At 38.0% G+C, this 13216-nt stretch overlaps 1 protein-coding gene across 1 annotated transcript; it reads right to left on the reverse strand.

Annotated features, from left to right (window-relative positions):
* Positions 1-2378: 2378 nt before the first annotated feature.
* LOC127018223 (collagenase 3-like) lies at positions 2379-9142 on the reverse strand. Its single transcript, XM_050899704.1, is given in 12 exon segments — positions 2379-2479; positions 3107-3210; positions 3975-4134; positions 4486-4619; positions 5234-5351; positions 5972-6133; positions 7006-7131; positions 7224-7372; positions 8503-8744; positions 8845-9062; positions 9065-9083; positions 9086-9142. Coding segments are annotated over 12 exon segments (1590 nt in total).
* Between the last annotated feature and the right edge of the window lie 4074 nt (positions 9143-13216).

Below are 13216 nucleotides of genomic sequence, written 5' to 3' on the forward strand. Positions count from 1 at the left end.
TCAGCTGAGGCAGAGCTAACCGCAGAGCAGCACACGTCTCTCGCTGGGGATGCAGGCGCATGAGCTGGAGCCATGCTTGGACTTGCGCCGAAGGCTGCTTCCAGTCAGCCGAGCGGCAAACAGGAATCTGACTGTTTGGGCTGGGGAGCAGCTGGATATAATCATGCTGAAGCCTCTTGAAGATCCAGCTTCCTATGCAGTACCTTTTTCCCCTGCCAAATGTTCAATGTTAACAGAAATTCGTGTAGATATGAAAGACATTTATTGACATCTCCTTGCTTCCCTGTTCACCTTTGCATTCACTGCTCCAGTAAGGCTCAGGTCAGACCTTTGAAATTCAGAGCACTCAAACTCAACAACCAGCCCTTATGGAAGACTCTTTATTATTTTGACACAATTTTCCACCAAGTCTTTATACTGAGAATAATGAGGACTAGGGTTACATGTCCAGACCCTTATTTCCCTGTAGAATAATTAAGCTAAACTGCAGCCCAATATCAAGCATTATTTTTTCAGGCACACCATGTCTGTCAAAAAAAAGATTTTTATATATAAATGAACCAATTTCTGTCTATTATGCATAAAGAATTGTACTGATTTTTTTCCTAACAGTTTTATCAATATTATATCATATAACAAAACTTTGATTTTAGTCCATTTTAAGTTTTTCCATTTGTAAAGGGTTTTTTTTTTCAGCTCTATTTCCTTGCATTTCTTTTAAGCATATTAAGGTCTGGAATTCATTAATTCACAGTTTTACAGTCAGAAGAGACCACTAAATCTGTTAGGTTACCTTGACTGACCATCTATGTCGTGTAAGTTACAGAATTAAATTCACCTAGCCCATTGGTGGGTAAGCCTGGCAATTTATGCCTGTTTAAAGGTATTCGTTCTTGATGGGCTTTGCTTGGCACGCCTGGCTGATTGATTGACTCAGGGGTTGGTTTTGAGAAGGCAGAAGATGACAGTGTAGTTTCAATTAGTTATTGATGTTTAGCATTCAAATTAATATGGAACTGAATTTCACAGTGTTTCTTAATAATTTCTCATACTTTCTGTAATGATAAGAACTAATTCCAACTTAGTTCTTATTCTGTAGATTTGAGGGGTCTTTCCTTTTTCCTCTCTGTCTTTCTCTCCTCCTCTCTTTTCTATACAATTCATTTTCTCAGAGGGAAAAAAAAGGAAAACAAATTTTTAAATAGGGGTGAAAATTTTAATGAATAAAATGCACAGGTTAGGGTTCCTGATTTCTTTTATCCAATAGCTCTGTCTTGCTTTTATGACATGCAGGATAGCAAATTTTAATTTAAGTAATTTCACAATGTCATTTTATTCCTCCAGTTTATTTAATATTATATTTTTTTAAACTGAAATATAATCACAGTCCCACATAATTTGCATTGATTAAAAAAAAAAACCAAAACTTACATGGTACTGAAACAATTGATATAGATATTAAAAGAGTGACCAACATGAAAAAGATATTCTTTTGAATATTTTGATTCGCATGTTCAGGTTCTCTGCTGGCACAGCTAGGCATAACCTCTATAAATGTCACTTGAACTACTTCAGTTTACACCAACTGAAAACATGGGCTGTGTTACCAGATGTAGCTTCGTGCAAGGTTTCAACCTGTGTGACTCTCTTGTTGTTGCTACTTCTGTCTGGTTTCCCCAGTATCATACAGGCTGATGATTTCTGCAGGGAATACTCTTCCCTTTTTTTGCTTTTCTGTCTGCTTTGGAATGACACCTCGCTGCTTCTATACCTTCTGCTTGTTCCAAAGATGACATGGGCATCCATTTCCAGGGGGACATTGCCATTCAAACAGGGATACATTCAAATACCTTTGAATTCTCTAACTTCAGTGTTGCAGCCTGGTGTTATCCTGCTCAGGGTGTCACCACGCAGTTCTGTTTGTTACACATGTGAATTCACAGTATGTTAACAGGAATTTCACAAAGAGGTGAAGGATTAGTTTAAAAATATAACACTCCTGGGTTTATCAGGTCTATTTCTTGGGTCATGCTAGGAGATCCTTGAAAGACGCTAGACATGCTCAGATTACAGGGAATTAATAGTGCTCATGATCATGTAGGATGTACCCAGCATCTCACTTTAATACTAGACAAATTTTAAATGGTGTAATGCCCGTTGAAATGCTAGCAATTTCTTTTCTTCTTTCCTATTAAGTTAATTCAGTCCCAGACTGACATGCAGCTATATAGTTCCATATATACAGTATACATTTGGTGGTAGGTAGCCAGTGCTTGTTCACAGAACCTTGCTGTCCTCTAATAAATCTAGATGCCCATATTATTATTTCCATGTACTACAAGCTGCTCTGCAGCCTACGACATGGCACTCAGCTGTAATTAGCACCAAAATATGGAGTTAGTATGCAGGACACGGACAATTCTTTGGCTCCAGATGCTGTATTCAAACTGCAGTGGTCCATTGAAGAAGTAGAGATAACCTAAAGAAAAGAAAAGTTAAAATGAATTAACCCTGAGAAAATTGTGTTGTCACGTTAAAATTATCCTTCAAATAAAAATTTTCCTGTTTGTTTTCATTTTTTAATAACTCTTTTAAATGCAATATTTTAGTATTTAGAATGCTGAGCAAAATTTTCAAAAAGGTCCTCACTCTATTTGCCAGACCTGGATTGGTGTTTTAAAATAACTGATATTTTAATCTAGTGTCAAGCTCTCATTTTATTACTATACAGCACTTGCTTAGGAAAATACATGGTTTGCCTGTTAATGTTTAAGACTCTGACTTGGAAACATTCCTTGAAGAGTTGGATAGGAATAGGCTCCTTTTGAAGGAACAGACACATTAAAATACTTCTATATTAAACATATCACTTTAGGTTCCCTACACGAGGAGGCAGGTCTTTTTTGGCTCCTCAAATATGTGTGTACGCAGTTTATAAGAGCACCTTGGCCAGAGGGTGATTTAGATCAGAAACCTCATTCAGTCAAGAACAGAAGTGTTGATGTGAAAAAATCAAAATTACAAATGACAGAATTTCCCACAGGACATTAATCTCAAGTTTCAACAACAATTAATTGTAATAAAGTTTCATTATCAGATTATGTACCATTTCTTTGATAGACTGCATCCACTCTGTCACCAATTCCTGCGAATTCTTCCTCTATCAGCCTGGGGTAGCCTGCTTCCATAACCTCCGCCTCTTCATCATAACTATATGAAACACAAAAGAAAATAAAAATTTAGAGGATTTGAACAGCCTGGGAGTTTGGTCTGTGCCCTTTATATGCTTTTAAGTTACCCATGCCAGAAGTAGCCAGCAGCCTTTAGGTACTTTATGTCTAGTGCAATAATGAAACTCAGGGCAATAACCAGGGCACTCTTCCACCAGAAGTACAAGCTCAATAAACACAAAACTAACAAAGCTACATTTTCAGAACTGATCTATAAAGTACATATTATATGGAGATGATTGTACCTGGATGTATAGGCACTACAAGCCTATCCTGAGGCTGCTTGGCACAGAGATACTAGGAAGAGATGGTAATGTCTTAATTATGCATCAGACCTGGCTGTAAGCCCCGCTCATGGACAGCAAAACCCAGCCATCCTAGGGTGGGATAGATTTCTTACTCTCACAGCACTGATACCATTTTGTGTCACACAAGCAACTCAAGGAAGCAAGATGGGAATTTTGTCTGGGAGATATGACCATATTACAAACTCTCCTGGATTAGGGCGCTTTATTCTCCTTTCCTTTTTTTCACTCTTTGAGCTTTTAAAGGCTGTGCCCGTATGTTTATAAAAGTCTTGCATACACCTTTATGACATATTCTACACAGCTATAGCACCCATGAAAACCACAGACTGGAAACATGTGAGCCACAATCAAGTGCCTGGTTTGAAACAACCTGCTGATTTTTTGATACTTCTGGACAGGTTATGACTAGGGACACACCAATCTGTCTCCAGCTTACCTCCAGTACTTATTTCCAGTAAAAAAGAGAGTCTTGCCAGTGTCTTTAATATGGACAGCTGCATCTATTCTTTTCATTTCTTTTGGGAATCCCATTTCATATATCTTTTTAGGAAAGTCTTCAACTATGTCGTAGCCATTCAAAGCCCAGACTTTCTTTCCTGAAAATAAGAACAAAGTATGCATAGGTCTTTTGTAAAGGCTCAGCTTTGAGAGCAGAATAAAATGAGGATGCCATGATCCCTATTTTCATACAACTAACAGATTCTTAGATCACATACTCAGCAGGTATTAAACTATTTATGTTAATTATGATCCTAGGTGTCTGAGCTTAATTGTATATCTCCTAATTCACTGAAAATTGTATAGATTTGCACTGAGTGAAACCAACAGTTTGTTTTTTGAGCAAGGAAGGTAGGATGCTTTGTTCTTCTATTTATTACCTTTACATCACTTGCTGAGCTTGACTAAATATGTATATTTGTCTGCCAACAACAAAATTGAAAACTCACCCTTGAACATGAACACAAGATCTTTGATGGGGTTTTCATAAGCTGCATCTATTTTATTTGGAAGCTCTGGCCAAAAGGACTTAAGTAACACCAGTTCTGCCTCAACCATCTGAGGGTGCAGTCGCCAGAAAAACCTAGCTCAGAAAAAGAAAGTATATTTTATGTTTCTTGTCGTACTACAGAACAGCAGTATCTTTGATGTGCTATACTAAAAATTAGTTAATGGAGAATTAATCTTTTTCATAACAGAATTTTCAATACATAGAGCCCCTTGTAGACCTTTTCTTTCCTCACAGTCACCTAGCTGCAGACCATTTCTGTCACTCACACAGTGACCATCTCAAACAACAACAAACTTGAATCTTTTTTTCATTTAGAATAAGAGAAACACTGCTGTCCCATGTAAGGCTTCTGAATGTAGTAAAACTTCATTCAAATATATGTTAGTAGATTTGTGCATGTTGAAGAAAGCCCTGTGAAATGAAAAATGTACAGTGTCAGTCTTCTGCCATATCATCTTCACTTCATCACTTCACTTCACTTCACTACTGGGCAGTCAAGTCTGTAATTGTATTATAAATCCTGCCTAAAAAGATATATGATGTAGTTTCTTAGAGGCATCTATATTGATTTGTGATTTTTTTAAATTTATGTTTACTCAAATCTTTAGTAAAAAAACTGAAATGGTATTTTCGCTTGCTTAAATTTTTTCCAGTACCCACCATCCATGATATGGCAGACTCTTTACCTGTCCTTGAAGATCAGCATTTCTCCACGAAGTTCTGTTATTGCATCAAGTGATAAATCTACATCACATTTCTCTGGTGTTTTGGGATGTTTTGGGTTGGGATCTTTGTCTCCAGCACCTGGAATCATATCGTATGATCTAAGTTTGACAACGTTCACTCTCTTTCTGTGGATCATGGTATTGAATAGGACATGGAAGAGTTCCCAAACAGCGTTATGAATACAAGCATAATGGGCAAACCATTTGTACTGGGGAAAGTCTGTTCTCTTTTTCTTTCCTTTAGCCAAATACATTCATGGACTTTGCAGTTCAGCTGCGCTGCAAAGATGTTAAATGGACTTGCTTTCTTTATCTCAAGGTTTGAAGGTCCCCCAAAAGTTTTATTCTTTCCATGATGAAACACGGATATTTCTGTTTCTCCCTTTAGACTCTGTTTTACCTTCCCTTTTAAGGTAGGTCAAAAAGTATAAAGACTCTGCCTCCTACCGCCCACCACTAAAGGAGACAGCATAGTGACCAACTGTCCTCTGCAGTGTTACTTCCTTTTTTTTTCCTCTGAACTATTAAATCTAAGCATCTTCAATTCCTGAAGTCTGGTTGCCAAGAATCCAGTGAGTTGGTCTTCATCAGTCGTGACTGTTACTATTGAACATCTGCAGCTCTTTAGTAACTGTGCAGTGCATCTGTAACAGGTTATAATGACACAGGAAATATATATTATATATTATACAGACTTACCATAGAGCTCTTGGATCCCTTGCACATCATCATCAGGAAGCACAAAACCAGTTTTTCCAGTGTATGTGTAAATTGGAAACATCAGAGCTCCAGGGTCTCTAGAGTGTTCAAGTCCCAGTGAATGACCAAATTCATGGGCAGCAACAAGAAACAAGTTATACCCTATAACAAACCACAGTGAAAGTAAACGTATAGCTCCTTGTGTCACCAAAGTGGACTTGGACTAATCAACTAACCCTAACACTGTGCTTTAACATACGGGACAATGAAGGAGACAACTGGATAAATGGAAAAATTATGTATAATTGCTTGTCTTTTTCAAACTGTCATGGGTTTTGTTTTAATAAGGGCCTAATCAACTGAGTATCTCATAGCTAGTGTTCAACCTAAATCTTATTTTAAAATGTTGTTCTGTAGGCAGATTTAGATTTCTTGAAATTTCTTAGCAACGCTGGAAAGCTCTAGGGTGAAGTCTTAGCCCTACTCAAATCAAGAACATTTTTTGTCAGAGATTCACCTCCAGTAGAGAGTCCATATTGTTTTCAGTATTGCAGAAATTAGCTTTAATGCCAGAAGGGTGAAATAACACAGTGCTGAAAAAAAAATAGTGTTTTGTTCTATTAAAGCTCTGTCCTGAATAGGCAAGGTGAAGAATTTTCAAATTAAATGCAAGTAGACAATTTGCAGCTGAGTTAAGTATATGCATTTTCTATAGGCTTCAGTAAGGTAATTCCCATCAGTCTGCGATCAGAACTAGCTGCCCTTGAGCTCAGTGAAATGCCAAGATGACAAAATACCTTTTTTGTGGCATTTTTTTAATCACTTCACTTAGGAGCCGTATGTCTTAAAATTTATGCTAGGCATATGTTATACTTCCATTTATGATTGGAGGTTAAACCCAGCTTCCTATGAGCGGACAGTGAACATAATGGTGAATGAACAGTAAACAGGCAAAACAAACTGTTTACAGATATCAAACAAGACAAAATTGTCCATCTATCACCATTTCAAATAATCTCAGGAACTTCTATTACCTCTAGAATCATCTGACCAAGCTTCATCATCATCAAAATGGGCATCTCCTCCATAGTCTGGACCCGGGGGAAAAGCATGAGCCAGTAATCCAGAGGGTCCATCGAAGGGGTAAAAGTCACCATGTTCTATAAAACAACATTCAAAACAATTAAATCAATTATCCCATCTTATTGGCAGCAATATAACTATAAAGTAAAAATAATTGGTTCTGTGTTACCTTTAGTGCCAAAGGAGATCATAATATCAGCTATACCACTTCGTATTCTGGTGAAGTTAAGTGGTGTCACATCAGACCAAACTTTGAATGCTTTTTTGAAAGCTCTGTCTACTTCAGCACGTCTCAGATCTGAAGTGTAATTCATAATTCTATCAAACAGATTAATATCTCCAGTTAAATTGTGTGAATTGAAGAAAACGTGTAATACACTTTTATCTGACTGTACACCTCATTAAAATTTTTTGCTTTTTTCCTCACATTGTTATCTGAAAACAAAGAGCTCGGCAGCTGCATACAGTATTCAAAAAAATATCCAACAAATGATCAAAATGATCCAACAGCTTTCTTTAATTGGTTTTATATGCACCAGAAGATATAGAAAATGACAGATAAATTCTGTATTAAGTCAAATCGTATCAGTAACTTCAACCTTTTTTTATGCTGTATAAAATATCTCACTATCCTCACTTCCTGGAGGAGCAAAACATGATCCAAAGAGCTTTTTATAGGCTAGAATCATCCATATTAAAGTAATATTTATTACCAAATACTGAACTGATAGAGTTCAGTGATTTCATATTTGGAATCTGCTAAAGAAACTCAGGTTGCAGCTGTGAAAACCCCCTGCTGATGACCTTGCAGTACTAAGGGAGAAGGAGCTACCATGTGACCTTTCAGCACCGTAGCTTCCCAAGGTCAACTTTCTGAGGTCATGGTGCGGGGATTTGTCTGACCAAGCATAGATATCTACATCTGGACTGTGAAATGGAAGAGGGACAAGGATCAGTCCCTGCCCTCACAGCCACATTCACGGACTGGTTTGCACCTACACTGCTTTGTCCAGGACAAGACCTATGATGTGAAGCAGACACTAAACCAGGTCCAAAGCAGAGCTAAGGAATGACCTAGAGATTAAGCGCTGTGAGGATCAGTGGTGAGGTGCATGATCTTAGTCCCTACCCCTCTTTCATTCGGCACCATGGATGTGCCCAGAGTGTCTACATGGAGGCCAGATGAGGAGTTACTAGCTTACACCACACCAGCTTTCCTCCATGACAAAGTGCAATGGAAAAAAATCTTATTTACTTCCTTTGGCTGTAAGGTGGGCTTGGGGGACGTTTCCAAAGTGGGGCTGTAAGGATTTTAAACTGCAACATGAAATTTGTCAAACTCAAATGCATCCTTCTCCCATCAACCTCATATACTGAGCAACCTATTAGACAAGGTACCTGGAAAGAAGGTAATAACAGTAATAACACTCAAAATGCCATGCATTTACCTGTATGTCAAATTCGTTTTTGACCATTTGAGTTTTCTAGGGAAAAAGTTATATTCCCCCACATCTGGGACACCGCATCTTGGTTTCTGCATCAACTCATATGTTTCTGCATCTAATTTGCCTGTCACCTCCAAGCCAAAAAAAGCTTGCATTTCTCGAAGTTTAGATGCCACTGTGTTGGCACTCTTCCTCATTATGCCAGCAGGAGTTGGACGGAGATCATAGTGAGTCTTGAGATAGCGCTAAGAAGGGGAAAAGAAGTAATAAGCCTAGCTTCCAAACAGTTGTAACTACACAACTTACTATTTATAGAACATGCAAATGAATTATTTTATACTGTACCTCTGCAAACTGAAGGTCTTTCTCTGTGAATTCATGGCTATCTTCAAGGGGAATAGGGATTGTCAGGCAGAATGACAAACCCAACAAGAAAAAGAAGACTGCTGAAAGTCTTGATTGCATCATGTTGGATTTGTGAAGTCTGAAGCCCTGATGTTTCAGAGAGCAGTTACCTTTACTTTTATAGTCCCAACCCAGTGAGTCACCACTTAGGGACAACTTCCTTGTCGCTGAAAGTAAATGACAAGCCGTGCTTAGACGGCTACTTTTTCTCTCCTCCCCAACACTGTGGTTTAGGCATCTGTTGTCCCACTGAGGGCTCTGAAACTGTATCCTCATATAAACACGGTCTCTGAATATTGACATAGGTTGTGGGAAGAAATAGGCAGAAGCAAACTGCACTTTTTGTTTATTTTGCAATAACTTACACTGGCAATAACTGGCAAAAGCTTTGCAACAACTTACTCTTCTCTGCTAGAAAAATTGCCTTTCTACTATTTGATAGACAATAAAAATATATAACAAACTTCATGATTTTTTAAATATATTCTGCATTTTTTCAGTAGTTACAGTAGTTCAACAGCAATTTTTAACAGCTGGAATAGTTCATATACATTTCAACTGTTAATATATGTTGCCTTGACTGATAAGAAATAACATTATAGAGTATACAATAGGGTATTACATTTCCTTGTTTCTGTAAAGAAATATAACTCTAAAGCATTAACACAAATTTTACTTCGGAGATCCTTAAAGTGACTTCTTATCTATCTTTCAGAATAATTTACTGCTTGACATGTACTCAAAAACAGAAATGCTAAATATCAGGAAATAGTTTTGAGTATTTAAAAATGTTTTTTATTAGTAGTAAAGCAGGTCACGTGAAGTGACTAGTTCATACAATTTATCTTCCTCAAAAAACATGAATTTAATTTACTTTATGAGTGGAACACAGCCATAGATCAATGAGACAGCTACTACTCTGAGAGAGGCAATCTACCAGCTACAGGTAGGCTTTCTGCTGAAGCCACCTTCCTCTTTCATGGAGGCTGTTCCTGTATGGAAAACCTCAGGCAGCTTTCTGGTAGACACTGGTACACCCTTTCTGGAATACACTACCCTGCCATGGATGCTGCTTTGTTGACAAAACAGGAAAAGGACAAAAATCAGTGAAGCTGAATGTGTAAAAGCTCAATTTGTTACTCAAACAATATTGGCCTTCTGTCTTATGATGACAAACAGCAAAAGCAAATAAAGCTGAGAGGAATTTGTTGTGTAGGCTATTTCTACTTCACTGCCCATCTCAGCCAGTGCTAAATATGGTTACACCAATTAGGGATAGACAACATCTGTTCAAACAGTTTGTATATTGTCCATCACCAGTGCTGAGACTTTTTTATTCAGCAATGGTGGCATAAAGACTGTTCATTATCCCACCTTCTTAAGAAGTGCTCTCCCCTGAAGTGCTTCAGGACGAGCACTGAATCCATATTGCCGATATTCTCACTGCGCTGCACTCCTTGCTGATGCAGACTGTCAGATTATGTATATGTCTTATTTCTTTCCTTCCAGCATTTCTGTATTGATATTTGCAGCATTGCTTTCATTAATGTTGGGGTACTCATTTATGCAGTAAGCAGAATTTACAGTGAATTTTGCTTGCTTTGTGTGGAGCTTTGGAGCAGTGGTGCTGCCTTGTTGTGGTTTTCGTGGCTATAAGGAATACTTTCTTGAGACCATAAAGCTGTGAGTGTCACTGCTCTGCAGAACAGTACCAGACATATCTCAGAAATCTATGAGTAAAATGAACAGGTTAAAACTCCACAGGTAACATTCCTGTAAATTCCAAATTCTCTGAAATTAGCTTTCTTGTACCTAAGGGACAACAATTGTATACCACCATTTGTATATCACTGCCTTTTGCCAGTCTTAACTAAAAGGTTTTTATTCTGTGTCAGGCCCTTATACCACTACTCTTTCTCAACTCTGATGTTGGAATCTTTGCTTCTGAAATAGGAGAAATTAATTTCTTAACCAACTGTTACTGCAAAAACGTGATCAGTCCATCACACTTTATGAGAGAATGATCCCAAATTATTCCAAAGTGGTTTCAGGGTTGCCTTAATAAATATAGTTTAGCTAACTGATAATTAAAGGTGAAACCAAGTAATCAGAGACAATATTTGAATGATATAAATGTAGAACAGAAAAAAATTATTTAGCTAGGCACAAGAGTAAAATTAAAGAACAGTGTTAGCCTATCGAACGATGCTGCAAGTTTGTGTGGAGCCCTGTTCTTCGAAACATTTAAGATGCAGTAGTCAAAGCAGTAGTAAATAGAATTGTCTTGCATGAAGAGAATGATAGATTAGGTAGGGAAGAATGATTTTTTACTTTCTACTCTCTGTGATTTTTTTTACACAGATGCTCTGAAGTCCTTTGAAGTTCACAATGAAAACTCTTTCAAAAACTTTGCCTTTGGTACCCTTTACAGAGCTGTCCTGAGGCATTTCCAAGGAATATTTGAAAAATTGGACAAAGTAATTACAGCAAAAAACTAAAACAGGCAGCTTTTCTGAAAAAAACTTCTCTTATTAGATTTGTGTAAGAACAGATGCATAAAGCTGGGTCTTTTGCTATTATAAGACAATGAAACAAACAAGTGAAAAGACAGTCCACTGTTTTGAACAGATTCTGCAAGTGAGTAGAAAAACATACAAAGAGAAAAAAGGCAGGGAGTCTGTAACTATTTTGTCACAGGGAGTAAATCAAAATGCTAAAACAGAAATTGATTTCTGAAAGACTGTGTGTAATGAGGCATCTGAGAGTGGACTATGGCTGAATCGTGTTTTCTGCACATTCAGCTAATTCCTTTGGGAGCCCTGGCCATGTAAATATACACGATCCAATATGTTTTCTTACACATTTTATTGCTATTTATATTACACCAGTGGCTAGAAGCCTATATTGAGGCATGGATTTTTATGTCCTCTGTACACAAACTGAAGAAACACTGGTGAAAGACTGTGCAAACAAGCACATAAAAGGGCCAATGAAAATGAGCAGTATTCCCCCTTTTTCCGAAACAGCATCACAGATGTAGTGTGCGATTTTTTTTTTTTTAAGGGGAGACAAAAAGCCTTGACAGAGCTGGGAACCAAGTACAGACCTCTGAAGTTGCTGTCTATTACCTTAATACATTGACTCTTTTAAAGCCTCAAGCAAGTGAAGTTTTTAAAGTTGGTAATGATAAATGACAACGTCAAACCCTGCCAGTGTTGGGCAATTTAAGATATAAAATCTATGGCTCAGGCTCAAGTGATGCCACTGTCTGAGTTAAAAAAAAAAAAAAAGGCGTTAAAAACTGTGAAGAGAAATGTAAATGAAAGTAAAAGCAGTCAGCAGTGGTTCATAGACCTTGTGCTGAACCCAGTGCAAACAAGCAAACATGGAAAGTTACATTTTAAAAGCATTGAAACCCACAAAACTGCTGAATAGTAAGATTTCAACAAGCACTGCAAAATTTCTGCAGTTCTGGCATCTTGTGGGTGTGGGTAAAGTTAGCTGGACTGATGGTAATTTTCACAGGCACAGCAGAGACTGGAACAATCATGCAGGTTTTCCCCCCAAGGAAAAACGGATAAAGAGGGATGGGAGATGTGGCGAGAAGAAATGAAGTGCCTTAAAGCAGCATTTAGGTACTAATTATTTGAAAACAAGAATCATGCCAACCATATGGTTTCAACATACATTTTGCTATGGCAAATAATTGAAAGGTGTCATGTTTTGATTTACACTCTGTGTTTGGTGCCCAAAATAGCACTATATAGTGAACGCGGTGAATGCTCTGTGACCCTGAAACAGCAGACACTTCACACTTAAGACAAATAAACAAAAGTCAATGGGTACATTTGTTAATGTTTCTTACCGCAAGTTGTATTTCAAGTGGAACATCTCCAGTGCCTAGGGCTACGCCATCACATTTAGATCAGCTTCCTCTGGGAAGAAGGACGGTATTCTGAGGCCCGTTGTGCATCTGGGTAAATGGAGTCCCAGAGTAGTTAAAAACACACACTCTGGCTCTGCCTCTCCAGGTGGGACTCCATCTGTGGGACCTGTTACAAGAAAGGGGTCAAAGACAACTGAGAATGGTTTCCACAAGCAGCTCTTCAGCTGGGATGACAAGGGATGTTACACCAACGTGACTCCTTTTTATATTAAATAGCAGCATCCCTGTGCCATTTGCCAGCAAAAAGATGCAATTGGGGTGCCCAGAGGTGTTCAGCAGGGTCCAGTGCCAGAAGCAAGAAACATATAAACATGTTTCCAAGAGGCAATGGCTCTTGTTTGAATGAGTCTCTGCAGACCCTGTGGA

Source organism: Gymnogyps californianus, chromosome 1 (genome assembly GCF_018139145.2).
Source record: "Gymnogyps californianus isolate 813 chromosome 1, ASM1813914v2, whole genome shotgun sequence".
NCBI lineage: Eukaryota > Metazoa > Chordata > Aves > Accipitriformes > Cathartidae > Gymnogyps > Gymnogyps californianus.